This window comes from Triturus cristatus, chromosome 6 (genome assembly GCF_964204655.1).
Source record: "Triturus cristatus chromosome 6, aTriCri1.1, whole genome shotgun sequence".
Classification (NCBI taxonomy): Eukaryota; Metazoa; Chordata; class Amphibia; order Caudata; family Salamandridae; genus Triturus; species Triturus cristatus.
In genome coordinates, this window is record NC_140589.1 from 1,378,010,949 (window position 1) to 1,378,029,607 (window position 18,659).

The 18,659-nt window shown below is 39.3% G+C and overlaps 1 protein-coding gene across 3 annotated transcripts in view; it reads right to left on the bottom strand.

The window, feature by feature from the left end:
• CCDC85A (coiled-coil domain containing 85A) overlaps positions 1 to 18,659 on the bottom strand; it is a 193,079-nt gene that overhangs the window by 143,887 nt on the left and 30,533 nt on the right. The window contains exon 3 of one of the 3 annotated variants that reach the window (XM_085612373.1): positions 5,222 to 10,536. The exons of the other annotated variants lie outside the window; for them this stretch is intronic. Coding sequence (XP_085468499.1) covers positions 10,505 to 10,536 — 32 coding nt within the window. The 3' untranslated portion in view covers positions 5,222 to 10,504. Of the gene's footprint in view, positions 1 to 5,221; positions 10,537 to 18,659 lie in introns of those variants that run through there. 3 annotated transcript variants of the gene reach the window in all.

The following is an 18,659-nucleotide window of genomic DNA, read 5'->3' on the forward strand; positions in this document are numbered from 1 at the left end:
AACACATTGAAAAACAGTGACAACGTGAGAAAACACTAATGAAAAAGAGCCTGAAAAGTAAAAAAAAAAAGATACAGGAAGTATAGGATGGTAGAACAAAAAGGCATAAGGCGTAAAGAAGATAAGGCAGCCTTGGTATTCTGCAACCTCAACATTTGACAGTGTGTGCTATAGGCTCCTCAGAAAAAAATTGGGCCCCAGAACTTATATTTTACAAACTAAGCACAGAACAAAGGTAGAAGGGCATTTTCTTGAATATCACCTCAGTAGCATTGTGGGAATTAAGGTGAAGTGGATCTACCAGGGCATACCTCACATTCTGTGTTCTAGAAAGTGATGTCATAGCACATTGATCTTTTCATGTTTTCTACAGGCAGGGCACTGTCTGGAGAAGTGGAAGAAAGAGCTTACTTCCATGTGTTTCCTTCCTGAGGCTTGTGTTGCAGAGTGACCTAAAGGCCATTGAGTGGTTTCTTGAACATTTTACAGTGCAATGGCATAAGAAACTTCAAGCCTGAAAATTACTATTCTTAAGTGATACCTGAAAGAAACATTCGCTCAGAAGAGATCAATGGTGTGTAACCCTCACATATGCAACAGTTAACAGTGCAAAAGTACAGCCCACAAGTGGCATCTGTCCTATGTTCCTCATCGAGAAAAGTAATCCAGTGGGCAAAGTACCATGTGGCATGACCCCTCTGATACATATTCATGGTCCCATTAAGAGTGCCCTGGTTTCCCAATTCCCATCCAGCCTCCCCTGCTCCAGGAGTTTCAATACTAGGAGCATCATAAAATCTGGGATATGGGCAGAGCTAGCGAGGATTACAAGTGAGACCCTGAGGGTCCCCAAAAGTTATACAGCAATATTGAAGTGGGTAATTCTTATCTTATTTTCCCTAGTTATTCCTTATTACTCTCCAGCATTTCACCAACTGACTCTATGGCTTTCAGCAACCAAAATATTCGGGTGACATGCACAGAGTCTACAGATTTACAGAGGATCTCGTAATTCCAATAGGGTTGGTATCTATCGTTGCCCGCAACACTCTGACCACCTGGGGTCTTGTGATGAGACAGTCACTGAGGTTCCACAGGCAAAGTAGGATTTCAAAGTTTCTTTGTGGCCCTTATGAGGTAAACTGTGAAGTTGTTAATAGTCATTGTAATGGCTGTTTTCTTACTTCAAGTGATACTGCAAAGGGATGAGGTTCTAGCAAGAAGTTGAGTTGCACCTTGCCAAAGCACTGTCAAAGGAATATAGTATTGTTGCCCCATTCCTCTCTGTGGTGTTCATTTCTGATTTACAATTTTGTCAATATATTTATTGGTAGGAAACTTGGAACACAGCACATTACCTTAGAGGCTTGATAAAAAGATGTTTGCTGTACTTGTATAACTGATGGATCCTAAAGAAACATGATTATTGTGAGCAATACCATCGACCTACTGTGACTCGCCAAAATGTTTTGGGGGATTAATCCTTATTTTTGGATCTCCAGTGAAGACAGAGATATGAACACTTGCCTTGGTCTCATGTACGTCTGTGTTAATGGGCAAAACCTCACCCAAGCAGAGTGAAGATTGGCCTCATACAAGTCAGCCCAGTCAGTATATATGTGGTGATGTTTTTAGGCCAAATATATATACAACAGTGGTCCAGGTGTATGTGGTCATGGCTCCCAGCACCGTAATGCCAAGCTTTTAGAATACACAAGACAAGGCATTTTGGCTTCCCATCCTATTGTGCTGACTTCTTTTGGCGAGGGCGTGCAGCAGAAGACAAATTCAAAGGCTACAAACTACTATGCAATTCAACTTCTGAGACCGAATTGATCATGAGACTCATTATCTCACAAGACTGGCTGGATTTTGGTAGAGGCAGGTTCTGGTTTTATTTACCTTCCTTGTGGACAGATAACTGCTGAATGTGAGGATTGAGCCAAACCAAAGTATGTTCAAAATTACTAACGTTGATTAGACAGCTAGTTAACCCCCTTATTAGTGAATTTGCACGGAGCTTTTGTAGGTGCTGTGGTGAAAGTGGACATCACTACTCATTTGACGCAGATGACGCTCACAAGAGTTGGCAAGTGGGATTACATCAGACAATTGAAACTTGTGCTTATGTGCAAAGAATAATAGATTGATCAGCATTTTTAAAATAAATCTCTTAAATCAAGTGTTTGCGTTTGTGAGGAAAGGTGCCCTTCCAATGTATGCTTGAAGAGATACCCTTGGTGTGAGTGCCTGCATCTCTTTCTTGATTGGCAAAGACTTTCGTGCCCAATTCCGATCTGTCCTTGCCAAAAAATTCTAACACAAGTATCTTTTGGCTCATTATCTGCTTAGTTATATTAAGTGTGCTGCGTGGTGACGCAATGCTGTGCAAGCTCTCCTTTCTATTATAGCCCCACTTCTCTACCCAAGATGTCTTCTGTGCTGCAGCCATGCTGATAAACAGCAAATTGAAGATGTATAAAATCACCCAGTTCTTTGAGATCTCAACTACGCCTCAGTGGAAGTTCAGATATATTTTAAAAATATGTCTATATGGGAAGGCAAAAATACAGAAACCAGCCCTGCTCCCCTTTTCCGCTCTTTCTATCTCTCTCTCCTCTATCCATTCATTCTTTTCAGTTTCCACTACTAACCAGTGCTAAAGTGCTTCTAATCACTCCTCTAAATATGGCTTGATTGGCATATACCTAATTGGCATTTTTAATTTACATGTAAGTCCCTTGTAATGTCCAGTTGTCAGATGCGATAATTATCTCACTCAATAAAATCCGATACTCCTGTGCTTATATTTTATGTGTAATAAGTATTGCCCATTCCAAGCTGTTCCCACAAAATGATGCAGAACATTCGGATTTTGCGCGTACCTCACCCGAATCTACATGTCCTATCAATTATTGGGCATTCACCCGCCCCGGCAAATACTGGCCTGTTTGACATGCCAAAAGATCAAAATATATCTGGGCAATGCGTATTTCATCGCACACAGTAATTATCATGAGCGATAAAATCCAGACAAGTAGTAATCCCAATATTTATAACATAACTCATACCCAAGGCCTAAAAACCTGCCCCAATCCATTTTATAATAATTCTTAGGTATTCCCAATATACGCTTAATGTGGGCAGAGTGGTGGAAAGATTGAGCTGGTCGGTGGAGTTTTGGAGAATTATACCCCTCTCGATTATGGGTAGGATTACCATGGAAACTTCGGCCTTCCTCTCGGATACCTGTATGTGCTGGAGAATATGCTCAGCCACATCCTGAACACGTTTCGACAGCTGGATAGCCTGTTATGTGCCTTAATGTGAGTTAGGTGGTGCAGCCATGTAAAAGCAGCCATGCTGAACCTGCCTTGGGTGTAGGAGACCTGGAACTCCTGGATCTATTCCTGTACTATGAAGCGGCACAGATACAACATGCACTATACAGGGTCGAGGAGGGACTCAATTGCAAAAATGCACTGCTAGCAGGCATATATGATCAACACACACTATCTGAACTTCCTTTGATGAAACAGGGGTCATGAGAGGTGTACCCTACCTGTTCCAACAGTCTACAGAGAACTGTGGCATAAAATGGCGATAACGGTCCTGAGCAGACCTTTGTTTGCAAAGAAAATGACCATATGGTCCCTCAAACCATTTGGCAATATGGTAAGAGATACTTCTTTCCATAGCTGGCTAGAAGGTGTCTGCCTAAAAGGTGAGGACTGTTGGATTAGGAATGTTTTAGGGTTTCTAAGAATGTTGGGTTTTAGGGTTCTAAAAATGTTTGGAGCTCATGCAAAGTTCCATGTGGAAGGTGGTTGGTGCTGACAGGAGGTCCGCGACCTGTGATGCCAGGGGGTTTGAGCTTTTCGAATAATATTAAGTAAGGAACTGGAAGTGTGGAGCCGTTTGCAATACAACCCGACACAACAGAGGCTTGTTCCCCAGTAATAGATCTTATATTTGAAAAGGCGTAAGACCAATTTGGTTTGGGGCAGGACAATTTCTCCACTATGTTACATTGGCTAACACTATGGGTACAGTGTGGAATAGGTTCCCAAAGGTCCTTGCACAACATGCTGTCATGTCATGATTATTGGACTTAGAAGGGTGTAGGAGGCAAATAATAGTTTTATACGCAGCCCTAATGAAGGACAGGGGGCAACACAAAGAAGAGCGAGAGAGCAAGTTGGCTAGCTATAGGGGGCAATGTGGTGCACATGTAACAGATTTTTTACGCAAGAAATGGGTGCATCTTGGGGTGGATTGATTTTGGAGTAAGGTGCCTGCTTGGTGTATGGTGCAAATAAAAGCATTGTATAATGATGTAGGCCTATGGGCCTGTCTTAGCGAAAAGGTGAATTGCCATTCATTAGGTTCCCCTGGGCAGCTCTTGGTTTGACATGCTGGAAGTATGACCTGCAGCAATGGGGCTTCGCTGATGAACATCATATGCAGAAAACTCAGAAATGAAAAAGTAACAGAGGATCTCTCTGAATGCCCTTTGATGTTGATGAAGATATCTGATTCTCTGGGTAATAATCCCCCTTGTCTGGTGAGGGAATGCATCAACATGGTAGATAATGTGCTGGAGAGTGTGGTTGTGAACCACTGACATAGCATTTGGGATAGTGGCATTATATCACTATCTCCGAAATCTGTGGGTACTATGTGATATGTAACTGTACTATAATGACTTTTTTATATTGTTGTGACAGTGTTTCTGACCTATGGACCAAAAACGAAAAAAAAGATTTTTTTATTAAATGTATTCGAATTACCATTAACCAGATCTGTGCCTTCATCTTCCGTAATATTTTCCGCGAAGATGTTCTTTAATATTAAGTTTTGGATGGTATAAATTTGTGTTTGCTTTTAGATCTTGACATTAATTTTGGTTGTTTGAATTTGCATTTATTTTTAAAGTCAGGAGTTCTGTATGTTTATGTTTGGTTTACTGTTTCCGTACATACAGGAAAACTCATGCCAGATTAAACTGAAAAATAAAAATATAAAAAGGGTTTTGAATACCTGAATCTATGAAACGTGTCTTGGCTTGTAATTTCCTACTTTTAGGTATATTTATCCTGGAGTTCGCTACAGTCTTTGATGAATGACTTCTAAAAAAAAACATGCATGCATATTTACAAATAAAACATTTTTATTCAATTATTTATTTTTATTTATAAATCACTTTCCATACAGCGATCTGGAAGAGAAATGAATACAGTGCATATGTACAATAGATTACAAATGTTATTTATAAATAATTAAAAGAGTTGATTATGGGTTGCAAAAGCATGGGAATGGCCAGCGAAAGTAGTAGAAGTAAAGTGATTTTTTAGAAAAGAGTAAAAGTTGGAGACCGCAAGAGACTGGGAGAGTTTAGGGACGTTCATTGTAAAATATCAAAAGTGAGGTTTAGTACACGCTTGTTCAGGGATTAGTTGGAACTGAGAGATAGACCACAGAAAATGGGGAAGACATTTTTTAAAGAAGACATCTGAAGAAGTACAGAGCCGTGAATACCTTTGCTAAGTAGAACAAGTAAATAGAGTTAGAAGCAGGCATCAAAAGAGAGTGCCATGCAATGTGGAGATATGTGGGCAACAAGAATGTGTATAGAGGAGCGAAATCGATAGTTAAAGCTGGATAGATCAAAAGAGTGAAGGTGGATCAGTAAAAAATAATGGATAAGTTGCAATGAGGATGATAAAAACGAGAGTTTCACTACCAGGAGCAGAACAATTGTATAGATATTATGAGGTTGAAAGGTCTCTAGTGTGAGATACAAAGGACATTTTGGAGGACAATACTGAGAATGAGTCAAAGTTGGGATTGAGCAACAAAGCTATTAGAACATGTACATCTCTTCCTTGCTTTAAAAAAAAAAATAACATGAGATATCACTACAGACTTTTGCCATTTACTAAAGTTAGTTCTAAAATTATTAATGGATTTAGCCTTAAGATGCCAAGATGCTTCTGTGTGAATAAATCTCCTCTTCTGTATGGAGAGTGGTCATTCCAGGGAGGGGGAAGTTCTGAATGTTTGTGACCACAAGTATTTACAATCCAGTTTCTGATCCTTTCCCACCATGGAAATGGTCGTAGAGTTTCTGCTGATAAGCACAACAGTAAATGCATTTCTGTGGAGGTTGGTGGAGGCTGGGAGGGGTGGAAGTGAGGGGTGAAGTGACACTCTCTACCTCCCCAACCCTCAAATAAATGTGATGTGCATGTAGGGATAAGAGTGTCTTTATGGGGAAATATATTTTTCCCACTGAGAAAGAAATAGAAAAAGATTAAAAGCCTCTGCATTTGCTTGGTCTAATTTTGTTGCCCACAAAATAACATACTTGCATAGTTTGCTTGCAAAAAAGGAATTCACAACAGGTTTTTCATGTGAGGAATTACGCAACTGTTGCAATTTTCTACCCATTCCTTGAACAACATTTAAGAAAACTAAAAATGTAGAAATGTGCACCCATGCGAGGTCAGAAAACTGCAGGTGCAGAGCTTGGGATGTTTCTAAAGAACCAGGCCATAGACAGAGTGTGGAAGCAATGAAGTGAGGAAGAAAGTAGTAGGAAATGTGAAAGACATAGGGCAAGAAACATGTAAAAAGAGAAATTTGTGTGTCATTTACGTTCAGAGGAGGACAGAGATTACAAATCCCATAAATAACATAAGTGATGTATTTGAAATAGTGTCATAAAATGATTGTGAGAAAGTGGAACAAATGTGTAAATCATCAGTGAAAACATGACAGAATAGGCAATGAAAATGTGATGATGGAAGCCAATATGGTGCTTGCTTCTTCAGAAAAGAAAACCCTCAGTAATACCATAGTGAAGAATTAGTTGAAAAGAGTAGAGTCCACCCTGGCTACCATAATAAAAACCACATAAGAAATAAGAAAACATGGAAAAGCATGGAGCAGAGGGACCAATGACAGAGTGTTTCCGAGAATAATATGATCAGCCACATTGAATGCTGCAGATAGGTTAAGAAGAATGGGTAGGGAAGGAACCTTGGAGTGAGGTGAAGAGATTACATTGTTGATTACAAGGAGTAATGCCAGTAGAGTGAAATAACAAGAGCATAATCAAGGTTGAAGCAGAAATAGAAAAGTATTGATGTTCAGAAATGCAGCTTACATTGAGAAGAGGAAAGGTAATTGAATTGGAAATGTTCTTCATATACAAGAATGAAACCACATTTTCTTCAAAGTGAAGCAAAACACGCACAAATGCAAACACCTTATAGATTCAACTGTATGTTCATGTTAGTGTTTCATAAACGTTTGTATCCAATTCTCAGTGGCTCTTCGACACATGGGCTTCCAGTCAGGTTGTTACGCCATTTACAGGGACGTTCACCTATCCAAATCGCTGTGTTTTCCAATAGGGCTGATTTCAAAAGGAATGTTTTGAGCTTAAGGGGAAATGTCATCACCATCACCGCTTAGTGTTGTAAACACTAGGATAATTGCACTTTTTTTCTGCAAGCGAAGCAAGGTGGATTCATTTCTTGATTCTGTTTAGTGCTTTTAAACTGTTAATTAAAGTATACAAATCTATTCACAGATCTGATCAGACCAGTTTGTCTTAGCCCAGGGAACTCAGCCTGTACACATCACGTGTGCAGTTTAAAACCGAGCTAACTTGTTGTCTATTAAGTGAGATAACGATCTGCCTCCAGGAATTGAAAGCTGGAGCTTGAAGATTGATGATGAAAGTCGTTCAGACCAGGAAAGATATTTAACAAATCAATGAGACAAATGCTATGGTATGCAGGTATGACTATCTGCACCTTCACACAATCAGCAAATAAAAGTAGCCTCCCAAATCAGTAACACTTATCTTTTAATATAGTATAATACTTTGCTGAGGAATGTGTTATGTTAGGTTGTGCTATATTAACAGATATTTGTATAGCACTGTTATTGCCAATAATATGACCTTGCAGCACTTATTTGATTTAAGTAAAGTTAGCTCTATTAAAGACAATCCAAAAATGTAAAACCAAGCAATGCCATAATTAGTGCTTCCTCAAATAGCAACTGAAATCATATAACTAACTGAAGGCTAAACAGGACTAACAAACAATGTAGCCAAGAAACACTGCAAAGAAAGAGTGTTCTTTTTCCTTTCAGGAAAACAAAGAAAGACCACTAAAAGTTTTAAACTAAATCAAAAAAGTATAAAGCTGAACAAACGTTCACTCAAAATTTCAAGAGATTGTTGCATTCCAAATAGAAACAATTAGAAATAAAAGTGTAGCCATGTCATGGAAGAAATACTTTAAACATCTTTTACTTTAGGTCTAGGGAAAAGAGAAGAAACCATTATATTCAATGGAACAGTGTACTTCTGCAGTTTAGATTTAGTAACAAAGAAGGATATAAAAAAAACTTCAACTACGAGTAACCGAAATATCAATCGATGAAGGCTCATGCCCGTCTACAGTTGTGAAAAATATGCACAGTTCTGGCCACTGCTCACCAATCTCGGATGGCTCAGTGACAGGATCTTCACTAGTACCATATGACCTGCAAAACACAACTATCACTGTACTTATACAGTCTCTTTTTCACTGATATTCTTAGAAAATTAGCAAGCATCCAATCTGGAAATCACTTTGAGTCATGTAGTCTACTCAGTTGCTGGCAATTGGAATTTAGGCCACAAAGGCAACTGAGATCGCCCTAACCGACAGAGCCGAGCCATTGGTGCTCAAGTAGGACAGGGAGCAGAATAAATTTAATAAACGCTCAATGTGAAGACCACATTTATCACTGTGAAGGATAACATTTTCCTTCACTGGCTGACGGAATCTGTGCAAGTCTCTCAGATTCCCAGAAGAACATTCTGAGAATTTCTAATTGGTCGTACATATGAAGTTTGTCTCAACCGATACACACCTTCCAAGTATAATGTCCAAGAGGAATCTAATACCACCTTTCACATCATTCACTTCATCAATATCGAGTCAGGTTATGACATCAAGACAGCTACCTTTCTGGTGGTGGATGATAGCATGCACATGCTGGATGCCGGGGATGTCTGCTTGCTTATGTTCTTCGTTCTCTCAGTGAGTTTTGGTTTAATTTACCATTGGGCACTGCTATCAATTCTTATCTAATGGCAAAGGGCATTGTTGAGTTGCCACAATTTTCTCTGGAAATACTCAATTTGTACGTGTTGAGATCTCTGGGAAATGCGCAGTACCTACGTGGTGTCAGAAGTAGGTTCGAATTTTGTTACTTACTATTCTTAATACCTACATGGGTCACTGTTCTTAGTACTGGCATCATCATACATCATTATATAAATAACAACAAGCGGTTTCTAATGTTTTCATTATTGGTAGGTATCCACCTTCTCAGGGACAGTTGTCCTAAACCTATGTTTTACTCTACAGTAGAGGTAGTGTCTGGTATATTGACTCGTAAATACATTTCTCAAATTCTTTCTAATCTGCCTTTCAACTACTACCCTAATTCAAAATCAGAAAACCTGAAATATGTGTAAAATGTTGCCTTTCACTCATCCAAAATCACAATCCTCCTCTAGTTCGCAGGAAAGCGTCCTACCAAGTTCTGGACCTTAGAAATAATGAGGCTTTGTCATGTATAGCTAATTCAACTTCCCACGCTCGTTAGACATATAAATACCTTTCCGGATGGCAAGCAAGCGGGCATGTACTTCACAAGTCCTCTACAACAGCCTTATACTTAGGCTCAAATCAACTCAAGCTCTTACTCGTCCCTACCTGGCACTGTCCACCTCTCACTATATCCCTATTTTCCCCATCCGATCACAGGCCCTTCACTATCTCATCATACTTAAACCTCTCTTGCCGCAGAAAGACGATTACTTTCCACTGTGATGTCTGAAATGCCACCCTAAAACTCAAAATAGAAACGGTCCTACTATGCTTAAAGACATCTCTCAACCACTATCGACATCCATTTTCAAAGAGCTCCAGAGTCAACCACCAACTTGCTTCTCCTCTCTGATACTCTAAGTTAGGACAATGAGCTATGATTCCCCTGGTATAGAATTACTTTATCCAGGTCTTCATGGGCAGTGCTTGAATGAACAATAATCAATGTGTCGAGTGTTCCTGGGTTTTTTTGTTTCGCTTTTTCTGCTCTCACGCATTTTGGTTTTGGTTTCCTTTAGTTCAAAAGTATTGTATGTGGCACTTTGATTCTACGTACAGAATATCTGACCAAGATGCTGCAATAAAGAAGGAAATACACAAGATCATCTGTATAGTACTCAACCACGATCACTTCTACACCTAATTGCTGCCCCCTCTGTTGTGAGTGCACCAGTGTTTAAGTGCTGACACAAGAGCCAGGAAAAATGGCTACTGTGAGGGCACAGCTTCAGCGAGGGTTGGGGGCTGGTTCCTGTTCACTAAGGGCCTGCTCATCTTCTTTGTGGTACTGTTTGCAAGATGCATGGTGGTGCCTCAGGTGTGTCTCAAATACAGTTAGGCATTAGTAAATATGACCCTGCAATGCAAATTAAAAAAGAAAACAAAATGAAACAACGAAAAAAACAAATGACACACACTATCGGTACATGAAGGTTACATTGCAAAAACCTAGTAACACATCTTAAGTTGATACACAATATTACAAAGGCAAAATGCAGATGTTCTGTTATTTCATTTGAAACTATTGAGAAAGCTGGGCTACACCTGAAAAATGTTACCTTGGAAATCCTTTTTTACATGTCTAAATAATCATCAACTCCCATATTTCGTCTTGCCATGTTGTGCGTTAATAACCAACCTTTGATAGCGCTAGCTTTGGGTTTGGAGCACCAGTACTTCTTCTTTTACAAATGATAGCGCATTAACAGAATACCTGCACCCATGGAGACATTATGAATTCATACAATATTTACCACGCAATATGTATGCAAGATGATATTTCTGTAGATGTTTCCAGACATACAACCTCTCGCCTACCAGCACTATCAATTAATGTATACGAACAAATATTATTTTCCAAGTGTGTGATGCAGCTATATTTTCTTGGACACTTCACTAAGCTCAGTCTATGTCCAAATTTGGATTAGCATGAAATGACTACCACCAAAAACTGAGTTGCTGAATTTCTTTTACAACATTCATTTTAGATCATCACCCATCTGAACCACAAATCACCACACTAAATAACAAGGAGCAGCAGACATCATAGGTGCCACAGATAAGTCAGGAACAACTCTAACTACACTTCCTCAAACACCTCCTGGTATCTCAACCCCCATGTTATGATCAATATATAAGGAACACCATTGAGTCCTCAAATATGTCAAGTCTCTTCTCTTAACACAGCAATAGAAGTGATAGATACCACACAGTTTTACGAGGAGAGCTAAAACACAGGCAGGTATTTTGTACACGTTTAGCCCTTGGTAGCACAGTGAGTTGTGCCACAACTACAGTCAATTTTAGGGCACATTCAAAGTTTCAGATATTTTCATGTTTAACTCAACAACAATTCGAGTCCTTTAGTGAATGCATTTCTCAGATGTGAGATTTCCTAGAAGTAAACATGTTTCGCAAATTGCTTTTGACAATATAAAGCTGGGGGACATTCTTAGGAGCTGTGTAAAGCCAAAGCCAGGGGGAATTTTCCTTATTTGTACAATGTGTTCGAGAGTGTCATGTCAGATCACATGCTGTGGCACTGCACATAATCACTGTTGGTTTCATAGCCTGCTGTAATGCCACAAGGCACTATGCAATCCTGTAAGCAAGGAACTATTACAATTGCATTGTTGGATAGGATTTGAACATTAATATAGAATAAGGAACGCTCACCAAAAATACTCTTTATTTGCTGCTCCTGAGTGAAGTCAGCTTTCCAGTTATTAATAAGCACACCCTTCGTCAAACAATATCACACTTCTGTAGTCATGATTACATCAGTAGAGGTAAGAAATTGGCAGACATTTCTGTTTAAATTATCATATAGGAATGTAGCTGATTGCTAACACTCTTGAGATCAAACAATAGCATTATTTGTGGATAGGCACAATGTGAAATGAGAGCCCTGATTTAAAAGAAACGCATACCTTCTGAAGGCATTCCTGAATTTGGACACAAGTGAAAATGAAATGCAACCAAACAGTACAATAAAAAATTAAAATGTGAAATGAGAGCCCTGATTTAAAAGAAACGCATACCTTCTGAAGGCATTCCTGAATTTGGACACAAGTGAAAATGAAATGCAACCAAACAGTACAATAAAAAATTAAACCCAAACAGCCCAATATAAATCGAGTATTGAAAGCACACTTATTGAAACGCACGCAAATTGTTCAACAAAATATTTTATATTATTCAGAGAACAGTTTTGACAAAAAACAAAAAAAGAAACCAAAGATGTGTTGCTATGGACAAGAAGCACATACGGTATTATCAATCAATTTTATATAGCCTTGCAAAATTCTGAAAAATGTGCAGCTGTTGAAATATGTTTGAGGTTTCCTTGCTGAAAAATGTGATTGCCAAGTCACTACACATACCTATGTGCATCTATCTTAATTTGAAATGCTAGTATCAGGCTGGCCTGCATTCTAAACCCTGTAGTTGAGTAACATATAGCTATCCTAAAGGAAACGATCAGCAGTCCATGGCTACTGGCGGCATGAAATAGGTAGCCTGTCCCTTAGTGTGCTCTTGTATGCCATCAGAGTCGAAACAGTGCCATGGGCCCTGCTGCAAGGAAGGACATTTGATGCCCTGCTCTCCACCCAGGGAGTAAAACACAGCCATCATGTTGGTGTAGAGGCCCCCTTATGCCCCTGGGTCCCAGTCCTCCATCACCTGGCTACTCCCAGCCAAAGCACTGAATGTCACAGTCAAATATCACAAAAATTCGTTCAACTGTATCTCCAAACATAACAAACACCTAACACATATATATAATATACACACACAAAATAAAACATAAATCAATAACAACTTTTAGTTTGCACAAGACAGAACATTATCAATATGAAATTCATAAAACATACATCTTGTTTTAAGCAGAATATTCTGCACCATGAAATATGCAAAAAATAAGCTATATATAATCTAACTTTATGTAATTACAAGTGGGCATATACATAAATGTATATATACACCTACACACACATACCTATATATGTGCACAACCAACACACGTTTGCAATGGATTTCGCATGTGTATGAGTATGCAGGGAGACTTTACCAATAGTAATTGTTTCCATTTTCTATTGTGCGCTCTTACACATGTGTTGTGGTTAGCAAACAGCATGTGTTACCTCATCAGTTCATTAGCAGGTCAGCTACACACCACTATGTGCCATTTCACCATTCTCATTGGACACAAAATCAAAGCTCATTGCTAATCATAAAGTGCCCAAGATACAATAAACACAAAGTCTACATCTCTTAAAGCTCCCAGATTAATCAATGCATAGAGCGTGACAGCTCTTTCCCGGAAGTTCGTCATGAAAAATTCTGGAGCTGTACATACGTGAAAAAAACCTGCTACTTCAAAGCCAACATCTCACTTTACTCACTTGTCTAATCAGAAATGGACCCGACCGTCTCTGTAGAGGTTACCTTTGTCTCTGACAAGTGGTCATAACTGTGTGCTTCAGAGAAATTGTAGCAATGACCTTTGGTTAACCCCCTTGAAGGTAAATGGGTATGGGAAAGTAAATCACTTTTGCAGAAAGTCCACATTTCACCAAAGCGTCTGCCTGATTGAAGCTCTCGTCCTCAGATGAAGCCAGAACGATATTTTAATTTTAGCCTGAAGTTTACACGTAATGTTAATGTTCATTTGCAGGTTGGAAATCGCTTTTAAAAAGGACATGCTGTCTCCTAACTAGATGAGACTTCCTGCTTTAAGTCACCACATCTCTCAATTCCCACCCACTCTTCTCCTTTTGAACCAAAAATATCCCTTATGTGGACCTATGCTGCTTTTTAGAGTATGCAAAAACATCCAATTTTTAAACAAAAAGTCCCTTTAAAGACTAAAAAAAAGTCTATATTTGTGTCAAGAAATAAACATACAAGGCACAGACACAACACCTTTTCAGTTTCTATGACACGTTTCACTGAAAAAGAGAGATTTGGACTGCAGATGCCCTGCCACATTCAGGTTGTGAAAAAAAACTAGAGCACTTGATGGGATATGGGATGACAGAAACCGTATGTCACAAAAACTGCTACATCCTTGCGGATGCCGAATAGTCACGCAAAGAAGGGCGAGATTTGTATAAGTGATTCTAACTGCTGTCCTAAATTGACTCTTGGCAATGGCTGGACGCAAAATGATGCACCGGCAGAATATGAAGAGGGGGCCCTGAATCTTCAATATCTCAGACATTCATTGGCCTTGTGTTCAATTGAGGGCCATAAAGGGTTGGGACCCCTGCAGTATGGGGGCCCCTTGTGCCACAGGACCCTGCGAACCCCGTCTGACTCTGGAAACGACACCCTCTACACACAGTGCATGAGGTGAAGAAACATTGACCGTACCATTTCAAGCTTACCCCATGAATACATGACGGAATACATTCCACAGGTGTTTTTTATAAGAACAACAAAACAATAAGGACAGAAAAACAACAACTAACCTTACAAACATGTTAGCTCTATTAGACTGAGTTATTTCTTTGGAAACTAGTTTTCAGTAACAGAGGGTTTTTCCTAAGATGATTAAAATACAACAGAATTAGATTTTTTCCTTAAATGGAAGAAGGTGCTGCCTTACTTTTACAGCAATAAAGTTTTCATAGGCTATTGAGGGCCCACCTCTACTAAATACTCCCAAAAAGGTTTACAGTGCTTAGATGTACTGTTCAGAATTTCAGCACTCTGTAAACTGATTAATAGCATAGATTTCTAGGCGTTAACATTTAGCCTTCATAAGAAGAAAACAATTAATGAAGTGGTAATGTATGTGAAGAGCACGTGTAAAGAGTTACTGCCTTCAAAAAAAGATCACTGAAATGCATGTTACCCTATGACAGAAAATAACACCTGTCTGAAGTATTCATCATTTAGTATTTGCGGTAGTGAAAGAGACTTTTTCTACCTAGACAACAAGAATTAGAAATGCACTCTTTACTGTGTGTCTATGTGGTTTGAGCAAGTTGTCTGATAGTTGGGAAGGGAAAAGTAGGCCGAAAGGATTCAAGCTGAGTAGAAGGACATTACTTCGTCTTCTCATTTGAAGCCAGTCTCCTCAGCACCAAGTGCTTGAATCCTTTGGAATTCAGATTCTCCCGTCTGTCTTAACTTGAAATTCCTATTTGGTAGTGTCACTCTGCTGTCTTTTAAGTTATATCTTAGATCACAAAATGCTTTAACCTGAGGTGTGGATGTTTTTGTGAAAAATTGTCACCGGTCTTTGGTTTTTTGAGTGGCTGCCATGCTTTTTCACATTGAAAATGGCAGTCTGACATTTTGTTCATATAATTAGTTAAAGCAGACTGATGAGGTTGTGATCTAATGAGCTGGGACTGCCCGTCTAGCATGGCACTCATATTTTTATTATATAAATAAGCAATCTTTTAAAGACAGACATGACTGTATATGTTGTTTACAATGTGAAAAATAACAGGGCCCAGTATCCCGGCCAGGGATCCCTGCATGGCAATGCTGACATCTGCCATTTTCCCATTCTGGTGCGTCTGAAATCAAGAACAAATACCTCCGGCAGCTGTCATGAGGAAGTGATAGCAAAAATTAAACTGTGTGGAAGCTCCTCCAACCAAGTCTAAAAGGAGGGCCTAAACGTCTAAAACGTAGTATTGATCTAAAATTTAGCTATAGTATATAAGGAGCTCTGTTGTAAAAGTTTCTTGAAGTTTAATGCGATTATGTAGTTCCGCAAACCCCCTCTAATAGCGTAGTCACAAATGTGAAGAGGTTTTTATCATGAACTAAAACACCAAAGGGCAATAGAAGAGAGTCTTCAGCAAGTTGATAATCTCTTTACAATGATCAAAACAAGCAAGGCTTTGACGACAGGGGCCTATGCAGGCAAACAGAGAAACACAGCTCGCCATGTTAACTCACTGCGGCCTAGAAATATTTGGAAAATCTCATCAGGCAAACATCCGGTTTAGCAAAACTTGCCATCACACGTACTATAACCTTATAGCCCGCCGTAGCGGGCTATACCGGCTATTAAAAGCCCGATGCATCGTTAAATGCCCGAGCCGAAGGCGAGGGACTTTAACAAGACAGCGGGACTTTAATAGCCGGTATAGCCCTGCTACGAAGGGCTATAAGGCTATTAGAACATTCTACCACTAGAGGGCAGAAAGTTCTAACAAATTAAACAAAGGCTTCAGTGAGCGCGAGGGGATTGAAATCCCCTCAGGCTCCCTGAAGCCATTGTTCACAGCCACAAAGAAGCATTGAAATGTTGGAGCTCAGGGCTTATACCAGCCATTATAAGCCCGGAGCTACTCCATTGTTTTCAATGGAGCTTCCAACATTCCAATGTTGTAGTAAGAGTGAGACAATGCATGAAGAAGGCAATTTAGGTTAACATAAAATAACTTCAGTGAGCCAAAAATACGATCTTAATAATAGTTCTAAAATTGTGATTTTTGCTTTAGTACAAAACTAACCTATTTTATATACATACGCATAGCAATTCCAAATGTAAAAGTTAATTATTTCAAACATTTCCTGAAAAAATATGCAGTTTCAGATTTTAGGCGTTTTACAGCAATGGCATTGTGTCCTACAAAGATTCACGTGGATTGCTTAACATTTCTGAGTCAGAACCCTGCCCTTGTTTTTATTCTTTTTTCAAACATGATGAAAGAATCATTTCCAAAAACAGAATTTGCTGGCAGACCAAAAGTGCCGGCCACGTCCAGTCTGACCATGCTCCTGTCATATCATATTGCAATAAGAGACAAGTGACCCACATGAGAATATCCTTAATTAATATCCATCTAAACATTAGCCCTCAGACACTTCATAAAAATAGCATCAAATGTCAAGTCACCAAGTGGCCCCTGTTGGCTGACTCGTTTGCCACAGTTGCAACTTCTCATCTAGTGAAGCATCTCTTGGAAATGGAAACCTAACACCGCTGTGGTTGAAAATATAAGGCAAGCCAACAAGTCTTTAAAATCTCTGTCTTTCCACAATGGTAAAGTGTAAAATCACTGCAACTGTGGGATCTGCTTTCACCTCCAATGTGATTTTCTGTGTGAAAAATATTAATGTGGAGCAAAACCTAAGTCAGCCCTTTCCAATATTTTTTTGCAAACATGGCAAGTACATTTTCAGCCGTTCTAAAGAAGGCATCTTTTTATCTTGCCGAAATAGTCATTGCAGTTCTGTGTTGGTCTAAACAACCTGGCATTTCTCATGAAATCTATTGAGGGGCTGGGCCACTTATGCAGCATATTTTTGATTACCACTTTTGCCATGTAATTCACTATTAGTACCAACACAACTACTAACCCTCACACTCCTACAAGTGTGATAATTCAGACTGTTCGAGGCCCCCACAGCTCTAACAAAGGTGTGGGAGCAGGTAATTGTTGTTTTTAATACATATTGAATGAACAGCTGTTCTGCTTATCTTTAAATTACACAAACAGTGTCACCATGTGGCAGCGGTCATAAGCGCCGGTGTTGTTAATTAAGTGCTGGGCACCGGAAACACCCAGCTCAAATTAAGCACTGTTAACTAGTCACATTTATGTAACTGATTTTATTAAGTGTTGCAGTGGGCCTCTGCTAAGAGTATTAATGTATTAAAATGACAAAATAATATCACGCTGCATTATTTGCCGCTTTTTTACTGCAAAATGTAGTCAATCCTGCCTCCTAAATGTTTCTTTCAATACTGCATAATTCCAGTGGCCTTGATATGGGGCTTGCTTGGTGAACATTGTTGTGTGCTCCCAGTGGTGTACTGCAAAGTACGTGGAGGTCCCCCCCCCCTTCCCGACTGACCCAATCAGGAACTCTCAAGCCATGGGCGTGACGCCCATGCACAGTACCGGAGGGGACATCCCTGGAGCTCGCCCCGACACCCCCACCCGCAGGAGCCGCAGTTGCTAATGGTACGCCACTGTGTTCTCCATATAATAATTCATTGTGCCACAAAGTTGTTTGCCACAGTTTCAGGAACAGCTCTACTGTTTTTTTTTACTGTAATGTTATGTGGTAATCAGAGAATGAACCGCAAAAAAAAGAAAATTATCAAACCATAACACAGATGCCCATAATGAATATTGTGTATCTTCTTCATAAATTTATTGGATTTTTTATTTTTTTATTATCAGAGCGCATATTGGCTCCTTAAGGACGCGCTATTCCTTCACTATAGTGGTTTGATGTTTTATGTTATATTCAAGTGCACACTATTTCATGGTTTTTGGTGCTCAAATTGCATGTTGCTGCATAACTTCTTATGCACATCAAATCAGAATAATTTAAATGTACCATCAACTCGAAGACTGACCAGAAATTTTCCTATGTTGCCATGTTTTATCATGGTACATCACTGTGACACAATGTGTACACTTTTTTGCATAAAACAATATGAGACAACAATGGGGAGACCCATGAGATCAAATTAGCATGAATTAGTCACTTCCAGAT